At 53.8% G+C, this 15,410-nt stretch overlaps 1 protein-coding gene across 27 annotated transcripts in view; it reads left to right on the top strand.

Moving 5' to 3' along the window:
• Positions 1-12,117, top strand: part of PCBP3 (poly(rC) binding protein 3) — a 67,661-nt gene extending 55,544 nt beyond the window's left edge. For 15 of the 27 annotated variants that reach the window (XM_080399257.1, XM_080399256.1, XM_080399263.1 and 12 more), the window contains 2 exons: positions 1,498-1,667; positions 11,702-12,117. In XM_080399257.1, the coding sequence (XP_080255383.1) occupies positions 1,498-1,667; positions 11,702-11,747 (216 nt within the window). In that variant the 3' untranslated portion in view covers positions 11,748-12,117. Of the gene's footprint in view, positions 1-1,497; positions 1,668-3,446; positions 7,733-11,701 lie in introns of those variants that run through there. The other 12 variants (XM_080399255.1, XM_080399270.1, XM_080399264.1 and 9 more) reach the window with 3 other exon arrangements.
• The last annotated feature ends 3,293 nt before the right edge of the window (positions 12,118-15,410 follow it).

Raw genomic sequence — 15,410 nt, 5'->3', positions numbered from 1 at the left:
AGTGGAGGACAGGTTTGTGTTTCTTAAAGCAAAGGGTCTACAGGTGTGGTTTAGTGGTGTAGATCAGCTTGGGGTTGTGCTGCAGTTCAAGGAAATCTGATGATACTCATCTTGTTTCTCCTCTGACTGTCAGGAGAAACCTGAATGCTGTTCAGCTTGGCTGTTGCTGAACTTGTGTCTAGTCTGGCTCCTCAGGTCTCCCCCGCAGGTTCCATCTGTAAGGGATTTTCATTTGCTGTAGCATCTCTGAGTTACTTCTGCGTCGTGAAGACCAGAATGGGCAGCTGTTGGGCCAAACACCCCACTGCAGCCCCTGAGATAGTTGATACCCTTCCAGCACTGCAGTGGGGTTTATATTCAGGTCCGTATGGGACAAACCACTAAGGTAGCCCCATGATCTGACAAAAGGACCGGTGAACATTTGGAGGAGTAGTTGTCTGCACTTCTACAGTGACAGAAACCCAGCAGCTCTCAAGATGGATGTCCCACGTATAATATTCCCAGGTGCGACCTTGGTAAAGAGCTCAAATGCTGATGGCCAAGAGAAGCATGCAGAAACACTGCATGCCTGTGTTGGTAAAGTGGACATCTCGGTATGTGCTACCAAGCTGCGGAGGTGCTTGAGGGAACCATAGTTTGATGCACAAATGAGCAAGAGCAAAGATGAAGACTGTTGAAGTTCAAGCCATTGAGGACCATTGAGGAAAGTCAAGGGGCAGGCAGCTGAGGAAATTCAAACCTCCAGCTGGCTCTGATTTTTTCACAAGCGTGTGAAAGACATGTTTTGAAGTAGGATTCTCTTCCTCTGCTGGTGCCACAGCCGCACGGTGATCTCCTGTCAGAGGTGTGCGTGCTGGAGAGCCCTTGTGTTGCCCCAGAAGAGCTGAAGGGAGTATCAGAGGCAGTGAGGATGTCCCAGCAGGGTAGAAGAATTGTGGGATGGGGTGAGCAATGCAAAGCTATCAGTGGTGTGTGGCTGCACCAGCTGAGGAGGGGCTCTTGGGGTTGGGCTGTCCCCGGGGAAGGCAGTGGGCTTGTTTTCTTCTGGTAATGCACCCTGTATAGCCACCGTCAGGTCTGCTTGATTGGCAAGGGGATGAGTGCAGAGCACAGTCTGAAATGTGACTAACTCCCATCCTTGCAAAACGTTGACCAATTATTAGACCATGAAAATTATTATTACCGAAATGAGCCGGTATAACACCTCGGCCTTCTTGAAGCCCTCTGAGATGCTGGGCATTGTGTGTGGATAATTGAAATTTGCCCCTGAGGAGCAGAGCGAGGCAGGCTGCTGGACTTGCCCTGGGAGGACCATGCTCACATGCAGGTGGGATTCACCCCGGGGCTGGCTGTCTCCTGTTTTCATGAGCATTAAGGTCACTCGCGCCCCAGGGCAGAGGGAGGAAGGCTTCTGGCCAGCGCCGTGCGGTTGTGCTCATGTCTGGTGACTGCCAGAGCTGCCGCTTCTCAGACGTTCCCCCCGTGCTTTTTTTCTAGCTAATAGGCTGCATAATTGGACGCCAAGGGACCAAAATCAATGAAATTCGGCAGATGTCGGGAGCGCAGATCAAAATCGCCAACGCCACGGAAGGGTCATCGGAGCGCCAAATTACCATCACAGGAACCCCTGCAAACATCAGCCTCGCGCAGTACCTCATCAACGCCAGGTGAGACCCCCCCGCCGACCTCCGCCGCCTCCTGCCACGGCCGAACCCATCCTGCCAGCGTGGTGGGAGCAGCGCTCGCTCCCGGCACCACGGGCCAGGAGGGGCTTCCTGAGGCCAGCTGGGATGGATGGTGGCTTGCTGAGACCTCTGAGCGGGGACCAGATGTCACCAGCGGGACCTCTCCCCGCACCTGGCACTTTGGCTGGGGACTGGGAGCTGCTTCGCTGCCGGCGGAGCGGCCACGGGTTGCGCCGGTCGTCTGCCCACCCACCACTCTTGCTCAAGGATTTTGGTCGTGGGTGGGAAAAATCGCCGCCATCTTTCCCTGCGGATGAGGCAGGGGACAGGGACGGGGACAGAGCTGAGCCGGTGGTGGGGAGGCATCACTTGGGACCTGCTCGCTGGGATCCCAGCATCGCTTACTGCCACCTCGAGCCTCTTCCGTGTGCTTCCAGGCCTCCCAAAGGCTTTCCTCCATCCAATGAAAATAATCAGTCCAATAAACACGAGACATGGGAACGGCCTGATTGCTTCCTTTTCATGCTCAAAAGCTTGGTGCAGCAGGACTTTGCAGGGGCCAAGGGTTCCCAACACCACCTCCAGCTGGGGGGTGATGCTGCCTGTGCTGTGAGGGGCCGGGGGTCTGGCAGGGGGCTGCGAGGGGATTGTATGGGAGGGGTGCATAGCTGGAGAGCAGTTGGTGACCAGTTTTGTGCTGGCAGTGAGCCGTGTCCGGGGTGCTCACACAGACCTGTTTGCGTCTACGGACTTGTGGATGGGGAGTTTAAGGGGAGACAGGGCCTTCCACTGGCTTTGCGCCTGCTTGGCCCAGCTGTGCGAGCTAAGGCCACTTGTCCATCCGTGCCCTCCGCTGCGGGCAGAGTCGGTGCCGTGCCAACCCGCCGCCAGCCCAGGATGTACGCGGCTGCAGGAGGCTGCCAGCAGGGTCCTGAGGATGGGGGGCTGTCAGTGGCGACTCTGACGTTCGTTGGGGTGTTGGCTGGGAGAACCGGTGAGGTCTGTATGTTCTTTCTCCTCCTTCCACCCAACCCACCTCAGCCCCTACCTGAAACAGACCTCCACCATCCCCCCCTGCCCCGCTGTCCCGCTGCCCACACCCATGGCGCCTCTCCAGCCACTCAGGAGAGGGATGGGGCCGGCCCCACGCCCACAGGCACGGCCGAGTGGCTTTCCCTGCAGCTCCTTGCCAATCCCCCCCACCTCCTGAGACAAGAGAGAGAAAGAAAAGAAAAACAAGCGGCTCTGTTACGGAAAGGGCTGGCTGAGCTGCCGCCTGTGCTGTGGCAGAGATCACCTGGCAGGGGCAGGATGGAGCATAGCTCAGCCTCTCCCATAGTTTGAAAAACCAGAGCAAAACGAAGAAGCTGGGGGAGCTGGGACAGCTGCCTGTCCTCCGTGGGAGGGATGCTGGTGCAAGTGAAGCCGTGTGCTGGGATGTCTCCTGCCAGCACCCCTGGTGGGTGGCACCTCTGCCACAACGCAGTGCCAGGGACAGGCATTACCCGGCAGCAGTGAGGAGAGGGGAAGGCAGCTGGCCATCGAGCTGACTTTGTGCTTCAGCCCCCCTTGCCCTCCACGGGGACCTCCAAGCCCCATGCACTCAAGCCACCCGGTGATGCTCTGCCTCCCGTCTGAGCAGGGTGTAGGCAAGAGGAGGAGCGCTGCCCCGCAGGGTCTTCGTTTTCTTTTCTGCTCCAGTTATTAAGCGCTTGTTTTTGTCTCCCCCCCTACCCCTCTCTCTGCCCCTGTCTATTCTAGGCTGACGTCTGAGGTCACTGGAATGGGCGCACTCTAATTTCCACCCACCATCCTCCACTCCGCACCACCCGACCCTCTCCAGCCACCGGCACTCCACCCAGCCTGTACTGCCTGTACATTTACCGTCTTCCCTTTGCCTCCACAGATACTCTTTTCTTTACTAACGAATATATATATATATATATAAATACACACGCATATGCACACACTGGAACGTTGCGTTATGAACTCCTAACTGTGCTCCTGAGGCTGCTCCCAAACTCTTTGGTTATGGTCCTTGTTTTCAGCGTATGGTGTTATTACTTCATCTGCTTTTTGGGGGGGGCGGGGAGGGGGGGTTGGTTTTTTTCCGCTGGCGAGACTTCAGAAGATGATGGGGTCTCTAGTGTCAGTCTAGTGTAGCTACTTACACATTTGAGTTGACGTTGGCGGTACTTGCTGTAGCCTATGGACATGTGACACCACCCAGAGCTGTGTGTGCTTCGGGGTACTTACTTTTCTCACCCTTCTTCCTTTGATGTTCCCTCTTCGCTTTGCTTGTCCTGGCTCACCTTTGCGACCTCGCATCCCTGCCCTCAGGGTAAGGTGTGGTTTTCACCCTGTGTTATTTGGGAAGCAGGACGTGCGGGAGGCAAGCCAACGTGCAGGCACGGGTTCACCCACAGACTTCTCTCTTTGCAACATGGCAGGGTCCAGACAAGCCATTTTTCATACTAAACAGAGGGAATCACACACACAGGTACACACAAACAGTCCTCTTTTTTAACTAATGAGCAACTGGAAGTGGGAAGAATTCAGCTGTACAGGATTCACACCCCCAGGGGCCTTTGCAAGCACTCTTTTGACAATCCCCACGAGCAAAACCTTTGGACGATAGCTCAGGAAGCTCTGTGAGCCGGCTGTGTTTGTCGCTGTTTGTGTTCAATAAATGTCTGTGCAGCTCTGCTACCGATGGGCTCCGACTGTTCTTCTCCTGGGTTGCCCCACCATCTCCAGCCCCATCCTTCCCTCTGCATCTTTCTGCACCTTTTTAGCTGCTTGGAGGGAAGGTGGGGGTTGTATACCAAACTTCTTCATTATTATTATTATTATTATTATTATTATTATTATTATTATTTATTACTACTACTACTACTATTATTATTACTATCGTCATTATAACCATCATCATAATTTTATTTTATTGAGAGAAGGTCCCCATCAGTGATACACTTCCTGAGTGATTGTAAGCTTTCTTTTTTTCAAAAGGGAGGGTATTTGGCTTGCATAATGCTGTGCTTTTCCTGAAGATTAATTTACAAGTTACAGTATAACAACAAACATCTCTCACTGCCCCCTTGTCTGGACGGATCTGCCATGTCTGTGCCCCACACCCTTCCCCAAGACCCTCTATGCCCAGTCCTGTCTTCTGCTTCCAGCCTTTACTCCTCTCTCCTCTCTCTCAAACAGGGAAACAAATATATTTTCCATCTGTTAATTTCCTACTGTACAAAAAGTATGGTTACATGGTTTTTCTGTGTTGCAAATGAGGGGATCATGACGCACCATGTCCCCAGGCAGCAAAAGCAGCCACGCAATATATTTTTGCACCATGCCACATGGGAAATATATTGTTTCTCCAGGTGAGCCCCAAGACTTCATGGCTTTCCCTCTCTTCCTCCCCTCATGCCAGCAGGCACCACTGGCAGCTCCCTTCCCTTCTCCTGCCAGGACACTGGACCGATGCTGCTGTCACCAGTGCTGACAGTGGCACTCACACAGGGCTGCAGTGGGGACCCCAGCTGATGCCACCGCATCAGCGGAGCCAGGGATGGGCAGGGGGTTATGGGCCCCAGCACCAGCACAGGGACTGATGCAGCTGCTCGGTGGCTGGCAGGGATGATAGCATGGTTCAGAGAGGGTAAAGGGAGGGAGTGTGCTTGAGCAAGACAGTATGTGCCTGCTATCTGTGTGCATCAGGCAGCATCGTCACCTCCCCTTAGAGGTCTGTTCTAGCCTAGGAGCCCACTACTGGCAAAGCTCCAGAAAGGCGGAAGGAGCTGCCAGCCTAGATGTTGTAAAACCCATGCGTGGTCAGCTCTCTGGAGCATTCCAAGCCTCTGCATTTAAAGGCACTTCCAGCTTCTTCATAAGATGCTTTGCTGCCCGTTCTTAACACTTTGCTCAGCTCTCCCTGGCAGCTTGGATTCAGCTGTGCCTCTCAAGATCAAACATGCTCAAGAGCATCCCCATATTCCCCATCCAGGGGAGCACAGGTGCTTTGGGGAGTGCCACGAGGGCTCAGGTGGAGCCAGTAACCTCCCCTGGTAGCAGCCCCGACTCGTATTTGTGCTGATTCTGGAGGAGGGAGGGAGCCCAGGCACCACATGCTGCCTCCCCCAAGCTGCCGGCTGGCCAGAGCAAGCACAGAGCTGCTCGCCAGGTTGGTAAGTCAGCCGTGAGCAACTGGCATGCTTCATCTTCTCCTGTTCCTCGCTTTGGTCTAGCCCAAGTATTTTTCCTGTTAAAAGAACAAAATACCTTTGTGTGAGACCCAGCATGAAAAGAACCACCCACCGGCATGCTGGAGCCACCTCGTGGGCTGGGTGGTGAGCTGGGGTATGTGCTAGCCAGCAGAAGCTCTGCATCCCCCTGCCACCACCCTCCAAGCAAAGCGATGGCAGCCAGTGGCTTGGGGCGATACCCTCCTCGGAGAGGGATGGTGCATGGAGGGACCAGCCCATCCTGCCATGGCTTAGCTCTCCTGTCGGGCTGTAGCACAAGTCGGAGCATGAGCAGGTCTTGCAGGCGATAGAGGCACATGAAAAGCAAACCGAGGTGTGTGGCAGGAGCAGCCTGACTCTTCTTGTGCCACTTTCTTGGCATGCGGGAGCACTTCAAAACGCTGGCACACAGGGCACAGTCAGACATCTGCAGCAGCATCACATTGACCAAGGCTGAGAAACATCTTAAGCCAATGTGTTTGTGGCGTTCGTGTATCTGTCAGGCACTTATGCTCTGAGTTCCTCAGGCATATTAAGGCAGGGGACCTTAATAGCAAGCTAACTGCAATGAATTTGGAAACGGCTTTGCACAGGGACCTGCGGTTTCTGCAGATCGTGTCTGCCCTGAATTTCTTCGCTGCGTGTGCTGTGCTCCCCATGCTACTCCCCACCTCCGCTGAGACAGCGCTGCCCAAAATAGCAAATGCCAGATTGGGTCTGCCAGATGCAACAGAGCTCAGAGGCTACTAGAGAGGAGGAGCAGGCTGCAGCAATACCTCTACACCCACCCCCATGCCAGTGAACCCGCAGATAACATCCACCATCCCAGCCCACTGCAATGTCTGTCACTCGGTGAGACTGCGCCTCCTGGTAGAGCCACCACAGGAATCTGTGGTGAAGGAGAGGAGCTCAGATACGAGCATCATCGCTCTGGCATCAGGCGGGTGTCTGAGCTGTTGTGTCAAGTCGCATGCAGCAGCAGGGACTTGCTCATGGGAGCAGCCTGGGGAGCAGTGCACGGGGCTGCCACCTTATAGGAGTGCTGCGTCCTTGAAGCATCAGCTCTGCGTGGAGCAGCGGGAGAGTCTGGCAAATCTTCTAGCACCTAGATAAAAAGCATTGCTGCTCAGGATGTGGTTTTTAAGGACTGTCGCTGAAATGTGCTGTCCCAGGGGTCAGAGCGTAGGGCTGGGTTTTACCTTCTCCCTGTGGCATCTCAGCTCGCGTTATCTGAACAATGTCTGCTTGCGTGATCGTTAAATCTCGAGGTCTTGCCATGGGACTTCAGGAGGCAAAAGAAGCTTGATGTACCAAACTGCTCACAATTCCCTTTTTTGCTCTGATACAGGATGCATTTTTGGTTTAGCTTTGCGGAGACTATTTGTAACAGAAAAAGGCACTTGAGCAACTCTAGCTGGGAAATGCCAGCCCTCCTGCAAATGAAGCTGGAGGTTTCTCAAACCAGGCATGCAAAAAATGATAAATCTATACTAAGCCCCTACAAAGCAAATGCTTATTCTTCTTCCATTGCTCAGGAATCCCCTCCTCAGTGGAGGGGGAGATACAGCCAAGCTGTGGAAGGGAGTGGGAAGGAGCTGAGCCTTTTGCTGTAGGGCTGGGGAGAGAGGAGCCTGTGGAAAGCACCAGGTGGGATCCTGCAGGAGAGGGCACAGTGAAGGATGCAGTCATACTGGCGTGGCTGAGGCATCTCTCCTTCTGACATTACCTTTGACACTGCGACTTTTCTTCAGGGTTGCATTTTCCCAGGTTATTTTTCAAATTGAGAAAAAAAAAAAAGGGGGGGGAAACAAAACTCCAGTGGGAATCTAGCAGCTTATCCATCATCAGCTGGGCTTGAGCGAGGCCTGGAGAAAGAGGTGTTTAAACAATTGCAGCATCTCCTGGGAACATGTTGGTGACAGTAACGATAAAAACAAAATCACAAGGAATTTATCAAACTCAGCTTTATTTGGTATGGCTCAAAAACAGATTTGCAGTTTTCTTTGGAAGGACCTTCAATGTTTTTTTACTTGTGAGATGTCTTGGGTTTGCGTTTTATACGAACTTAAAATGCTCCAATGATGCATCCACAGCCATGCCACTGGGAAAAGTATATGTACATCTCTAATATTGGAGTGAATATTTAATACAAACTGAACGTCCCAGTTAATCAACAGAATAGCTTTAATGCATTGCTTTTCTCTCTCAAAGCAATGCATGTTATCCAGACAGAATGATTCAAGGTTTCTGGAAGTAACCAACTCAGTGTTACTCAGTCAAACACTTTGGCAATGTGTTATTATGTGGGAAACGGTTACTTTGGCAGGAAGATGTTGGTCCAGTGCCTCACCCTGCCCCTGAGTGTGGTGGCTTTCCATCAGAGAGGGGCTGGCTGAGGTCTCCACCCCCCCTCATATCCTTCCCAGGTCATGCTCCTAGATAATTGTTCGGAGTATTCTTACGTGCATTTTTTTCCCTAGACCATATTTGAAAATCTGGTACGTAATGGGTTTGAAAAAAATAGATTGTTTCCCCTGAGGGAAAGTGACTTTCTACCAGGGAGACTCTTTAAATTTAATGCTCTCTTTTAGTTGTAAATCAGGGGCGTTTATGTATTCATGCTAGTCACTTTTAATTATGCTAATTTCAAGCTTATGGTCTGTTAGCAAGGGTAATTTCACCCCCGCAGTGCTGGCAGAGGTGGGGTGTCTGGGGGATTGCTCTGTGCTGTGGAAGGGATGGATCCTTAATCTCATTTTCTCCTTGGCCACAGAGGTGGAAGGATGGTGCAGGCTCGGTGCAAACCCTTTCTGACACCTTTCTCAACCCCTTTGCAGAAGATGAGAGCCCAGTAGCCCACCTCCCTTAGCCCTGCCTGGCTGCAGCCCCCAGCCCCAGGGAGGTGCCCTGGTCTCCGGGCCTGGGGACCCCCCCAGGCTGGTCACTAGGTGTCCCTCTTGGCCAGCTTTCCGCACGCATCCTGCCCTAGCCCAGGCAGCCTTTGGATGTCGGATGCTCCCAGCCTCTGCTCCATCTGGTTGCAGAAGACATGCCATGCTGCTGGACATGAGAAGGGAGTGGGTATTTGTGTCCCTCTCACCGGTGACCAGAGGTGACAATCACCTAGCAGGCAGCTGGCACTGTGTGCCACTGCAGGAAAGGTCCTGGCAGTGATGCCCACTTCACAGAGACACCCTAGCCCATCTAGGCAACTGCGCATAGCTAGCAGCTCCCTCGGCCATGGGTGTCCCCGTGCTCTCCGGTTATACTGGTTGTGCCAAAAGATGAGGTTGGTGGCACAAGCCCCCACCTTACGCTGGCCCAAGCCCATTTGGTCTCGCTGGCCTGGCATTTTGCAACAGAGGGACAGGGTTTTGCTGGAGAGGTCCTGAGGGTCCCCAGCCCTTGCTGTTCCCAGGGAGGTTGGCGTGTGCATGCAGGGAGCACTGTGCCTCACCCCGTGGCAGGAGCATCTGCAGCTGGTGAGAGCACCGAGCTCAGGGTGGAATGACTTGCAGAAAGGTCATGGTCTCAGTGCAATTCCCCTGCTCCCATGCGGGATATCACAGGGAGCTGGGGCTCTGCTGAGAGCGTTATTTTTGCTTTCCTTTCAAGAAAAGTTCAGCTGTGGATCTTAATCTGCTGTGCTATGCGTCGAGCCCTAGGCCTCCGTCCAAAGGGTAACGTGGCAGTGACTTTCAGGAAGTACTGGATGTACCAGATGTGCAACTCCTTCAACTCCAGATGTGCCGCCCCCTTCCCACTCTGCCTCAGCACAGTTGTCCTGCAAAGAGAAACGAGACACCAGATCGCTCAGAAAGCATCCCACAGACTAAATGTAGCCAAGTGCAAACCCAGGCTGATTCTGGATTCCCACACCCATGTGTAGGCAGTTTAACCGCAGGGATGTCTCTTCCCAGAAATGATGCTCGTGCCGGCTCCGCACATGGGGAGCAAAACCAGCTAGGAGATGAGCAGGATAAAAATGGACCTGCACGAGAAGGCTTCGTTTCTGAGCCTCATGCCGAACTGCAGCCTGTTGCTGATTTAAAACACACGTGCTGTTTCTAGAAGGAAATGCTTTGATCCCAAAAGGGAAAGCCAGGATGTGCATGAGGACTTGAGTATTTGAAGCACTCCTGGAGTGCTGGATTCTGGTCCCCTGCAGGCAGCATCTCAGCAGCACTATTTATTCTGGGAGTAAAGCCTTTGTCTAAGAGCATTTGAGTCTGGACCAAAAAGGGAACGAGTGACGCTTGACTCTGGAGCCTCTCTGAGTTTTGATGCTTCAGATGAGACTCCAAGGCGCGGGATGCTCCAGGGAAGCATGGGCATGATGACGGCAGGCCACCAGCCAGCTGGCAGCATGACCAAGCACGAAGAGCTCGGGCAGAGCGAGCTGGAGGGATGGAGCAGTGTTACCCCTGAATTCAGGTTGAGTGCGTGGCTTAGGGTTGATATCCAACAGGATTTCCCAGTGCAAAGGAGAGCAAGACAGCTTCGTGACGTGTTCACCCAAACCCCTCTCATTTAGTTGTATGAAGGGGTTCTTTGGTGAGGCTCTTCCGGGAAGAGCTCCCACGCAGACATTGCGATGATATAACCTGAGGCTACTATGGCAACCAGTGCTGTGGTTTTCCCAAAGGATATTGCTGTGCGCTACTCGGCACACAGCCATGCTCCCAAGTCTCTGCAGAGGGTTGGTGTGCTCCTTCCCACTGTCTATAAAAAGCCAGCTAAAGATGTAAACCTGACACTCCAGGGAAACCACCACCTCTGTCTTTAAAACAAATTTTCAGTTGCATACTAATGTTTCTTTCCTTGCCTCAGGTAGATTTCCCCTCCCAGTATTTCAGGCTGAAATGCAATGATTTCAATATGCACAGGATGGTGCAACGCATCTTTAAATGCAGCAATGCTCAGAGGGGTTTTTTTGACTGAAAAAAACATTTGCTCATGTGCATGAGCTCGTGTACCTGGGATGCAAGATTCAGCCTGTGATACTTGTCCCTGTTGTGCTGGGGCAGCCTGGGGCTGCCTGACCGTGGCTCCTTGTCAGCCAGAACATGGGCAGGGTGTGCTTTTTTTTCCCCCTTAATGCAACACCAAGTATAAAATCTACTCACAGGCTTTCTGCTGTTCACAGGCATAAGTTGGGCAGGGATATGCTCCTCTGCCGGCTTCTGCCCATCACCCCCAGCCCCTCGATGCCCTTGTCCATCACCCCCAAACCTGGCTGCCTGGGCTGATGGGGGCCAGCAGCACCAGCCCTCCTCAGTCACTGTCCTCACAGCCACGTTTGCGGGGCAGAGTGAGGCAGGCAGGCAGGGGTGATGCTCAGCCTAGGGACATGTCAATGCGCGGGGTCAAGGCATTTTCCCTGTGCAAAGCTTGTGGCCTCACTATGTTCAGATTGCTCCTCTAGAGCTCCCAAAAAGCCACTCAGCACCCAGTGAGAGCCCACAAGGCAAACCTGCAGCACACTGGGCAGCCACCTCGGCTCACCCAGCAGCGCAGGGTGCTCATGTAGGATGTTTTTGGGCACGAGCTCCCATGGCAAAGGGAGGTTTGCGTTGGTTTATGTTGGTAGCAGAGCTCAGCCTGGGTACGGCTCGCCCAGGCTTGGCCTTTGGGTTGCAGGTGATTTCAGCATCATGCTGGAGAATTGCTCAGGGCATTGTGCGAGGCCATGCATCCGTGTAACCCAAGGGGCTGGGAGCAGGAGGCACAGTGTTTCTGAGCCCTGACCATCTCCTTTGATTGACCCCTTAGCTCTCCAGACCCTGATCCTCACGGGAGGAACACCTTCACCGCTTGACCGGAGCAACGCAGCGGACGTGGTGCCAGTGGCTGATGCTTGAGCCCCCGCCGAAGATGCTGCCGGCTTCCCGTGAACTTCTCCCTTTCCTCCGTGGCATCCTTTGGGCCAGCTGCCCGAAGCCTCCTGCCCGTGGCAGTCCCTGTTCCCTCAGCTGTGGTACGGGGCAGCAGCAGGACCGGGGGGCTTGAGCAGCAGCTCGCAGGAGGACAGCGGCTTGCAGCTAGCGTGCAGCAGTGCCTGCTTCTGCAAGCAAGCATTTCCTCATTGCCCCCTTCTGCGCTTCTTTATCACCCCTCGCTCCCCTGCCGCTTTGCAATGTATTTTTGTGGCTTAACTGTGTAATTGCAATAAAGCTTTTGTTGCTTGAGGTACCCTCGATGGTTAGCTGGAGGAGGTTGGTGTGACACCGAAAAGGGGGTCCCCAGAGGGTGCACACGCTGCTCAGCTGGCACAGCCGTGGCATGGGTAGTGGGTTATCCACAGAGAGGGTAGTAGGATGCTGCAGGGGGGTGGGGGGTGGAGGTTGGAGAGAGGGCAGCAGCACAGGAACCTCTGTCCCCCCAGAAGGGTTAATGGGTAAACTCAGCCTTTGCAGCCTGTGAAGCAAACCACGACTAGCTGGAAAAAGGGCCTCAAAGCCCTGGCTCCGCTCAGCATCAGGAAATAATCCCATGCGGGAGCCAGGAGGGGAGGGGGAGTGGGATGAGGGGAGCACTGTGAAGAGAATCCAGAGCTTTCCCTGAAGGCGGCAACGGCCAGGATTCATTATCCGTCAGGAGACGTGTTTATAGCAAGTGTGAGTCACTGTTGGGCCCTGGATGGGAGCAGCCTACAGCGGGGGCTGCCAGCAGTTCAGATGGGGTATGGGCTGCCCATCCAGCCCCACACAATGGCAACTCTCAAGGTCTCCCCCCGCCCAAGCAACCATGTGCCAGCCCCAGACCTTGGAGCAGACCCAGTGCTATTTTGGACCACTTTGGGGCACGTGTTTCCTCTGGGATGCTTCACTTTTTTTCACTTTCACTCAAGAAGTGATGCCAGAGTACTGCCCCTCCCTGCCACACAGCCAGCCCTGGCAGTACCCCTCCACCCATGCCCACCCGTGCCCATGCCAGCCTCAAGCCCAGGGTATCACCCCGTGATGATCAGCAGCGGAGCGGCTGGCTTCACCCCCGGCACTGCACGTTGCCCTGATGCAGCGGGGCTCTCCATCCCTAGCTCTCCATCCCACAACCAGGCAGCCAGGAGAAACCAGCACTGCCTGCCCGGACTTCTGTCCCCTGGGGATATAAAGGCAAAAATGCCCATTTTGACCTTTTTCTCCATTTGGAGTTGTATTTTCCACAATGCACCTCACCCCTGCTCCCACCTGGCCCTGCAAAGGGGCTGTGGGCAGGTGACAGTCCCTCTGGGTTTCGGCAGCTGGCCAAGCCCCGGTTTTGCTGCGGGAGCCTGTTGGTCACCCCTGCTAAACCTGCTCCACTGGGAGCCAAGTCTGTATGGGCTCTGGTGCTTGGCCCCAGTGCCTTCGAGTGGGAAGTCATCTTCCCCTTGCCTATGCCATCCCTGGCACCCCCTTCACTGGGTGCCCAGCCCCACGGCCGATCGCACTGGCCCTGTATGGAAGTGTCAGCCTGTGGCACCGTCTGGGGAGGTCTCAGTCAGCTCGTAGGTAGCATTATGGGCCCACAGGCAAAAAATGTGCCCATTCCCACCCCATCCCAGCATCTGTACCCCAGAGCATCCCCAGAAGGAAAACCCTTGCCAGCTTGCAGAAATTCAGGGAGCTTCTGTAGTTAAAAGTCAGCTGGCGCCATCCTTAAAAGCATGCTGTTATCTTGCCTGACACAGGAATTTGCCTAGAAAAAATCACTTTGCTCCTGCTTTCCTTCACAAATCTCTTTATTTTAGATGAGGTGACACAGCAAAGGCTACACTTGCCAGGGACTGAAGATGCACACTGCTACCCATGCTGGCTCCCATGGTGTGTTGGTGCCCGGGGTGCCAGCTGCCAGCCCAGTTCGGTGCCTGGCTCAGGCAAACCACAGTCACCCACAACGCGCAGCTCCAGGCCTGGCACAAATTTTAACTAAACCCCAGGTTTTCTGGGTTTCTCCTCCCCCAGCAGCCGATCACATGCTTTGACTTAGAGAAAAACTCATGTCCCATTGCTCAGAGCAGCAGTGCTGTGGAGACCCTCCCAAAGCAGAGTGTCACCTACTGAGACCAATGCTGCAGGAAACATGGGCCAGCCTGGCTCAGGGCTGCTTTCCCACCTCCCCACAAGCCACGGGCCATCTATGAGCAGCTTGCATGGCCACACACCCTTGTGCAGTGCTGGGAGATACTACCAGAGCAGCCCCAGGGAAGGAGCCAGTGGAGCTGTGAGTGCAAACACCTGGGACTCAGCCCCAAATACTCCTGCCCACCCACAGGGCTTGAATCCCTGTCCAGGCTGGAGAGGTGAGATGTGGAAGGATGTTAACCACTCACATCCTTCACCTGTGTGTGCTGGCTTTTCCTCTGCAGGATGCATCAGCTGAAACACAAAGCATCTGTGCTCCTGTGAAGGCATTAAGTGATGCAGATGCCCCAAATCGCTTCCTATTGCCTCCAGTCCTCTGCTGCACAGCAGCTGGCTGCAGCACTGTGGCTTTCTCCTGAGAGGGGTGAGTGTTTGGAGGTTTGAAACAGCCTGTTTACCTTTGGCTGCTCCTCAAAAAACCAGCAGTGGAAGAGATTCTTATCTCGATGACCTGCTGGGATTTCCCTTGCTTTGGCTTGTGCTGGAGACCTCTGGTCTGCTGCCTCCTCTGTAACCCCTGTTTCTATTCCAGGATGGAGCAGCTCAGACTTTCCTTGTGTGCTCTGTACTCCAGTCTCCTGGCCAGCCTGGTATAAAATAAAAAGATAGATGCTCCTGCCCCTTTGCAAGGGGGTCATGCTAGAGCTCTCCTTGCAGGGTGCATATTTGCAGGACCAAGGACCAAAAGTGCTGCCGCTCCTCAGCGGTGCCCCTGAAGGACAGCTGCCCTCCTAGTTTCCCTTCCAGCTCAGCATTGTCTGTGCTCTCTCAGCCACAAATAAGCATGGAGCAGGAGAAATAGTTTTGAGGACAACAAAATGGCTGGATGGTTTACATTTGCTCTTAATTGTCTGCAAAATATCCGAGGAGGATGTTTGGCTCTGTTTGGAGTGGGCTGGGAAGGCGTCCTTGCTAGGAAGGGTAGCTGACTTGTTTTATGCTTCTAGGAAAAGGCTGCAGGCTGGGTCTAGCTCTGGTGTAAAAAGAGCTCAGCTGTAAGCCTTGCTGCATCCTAGGGCTGCTCTCAAAGGCCATAACCACCCCAGAAGCTGCGATGGCTGCTGGAGTGGTATTAAAAAAAAAAAAAAAAAGGGCATAAAAGGTGCATGCTGAAAAAAAAAAATAGACAGCAGAAACAGTCTGGGAAGGAGCTAACAGGGACCTCAGGGATTTTGCAAGACGTGCAAGTTCCTGGGCTGGGGTGGCTTGTCCACCTGGAAAAGCATGGAAAGGGATCAGGCTGCAAAGCCAGCTGAGGTACGTTGTCTGGAGGGTACCCAAGAAGCAAGATAGACTTCGGTGCTTCCTAGGGCTTTTAGGCTTGCTGACTACACTGAGGGAGAATGAAAGCATGT

The sequence above is a fragment of the Falco punctatus genome (assembly GCF_963210335.1).
Source record: "Falco punctatus genome assembly, chromosome: 8".
Classification (NCBI taxonomy): Eukaryota; Metazoa; Chordata; class Aves; order Falconiformes; family Falconidae; genus Falco; species Falco punctatus.
The sequence above is the reverse complement of the archived record's forward strand: the minus strand, read 5'-3'. Positions and strand labels throughout refer to the sequence as shown.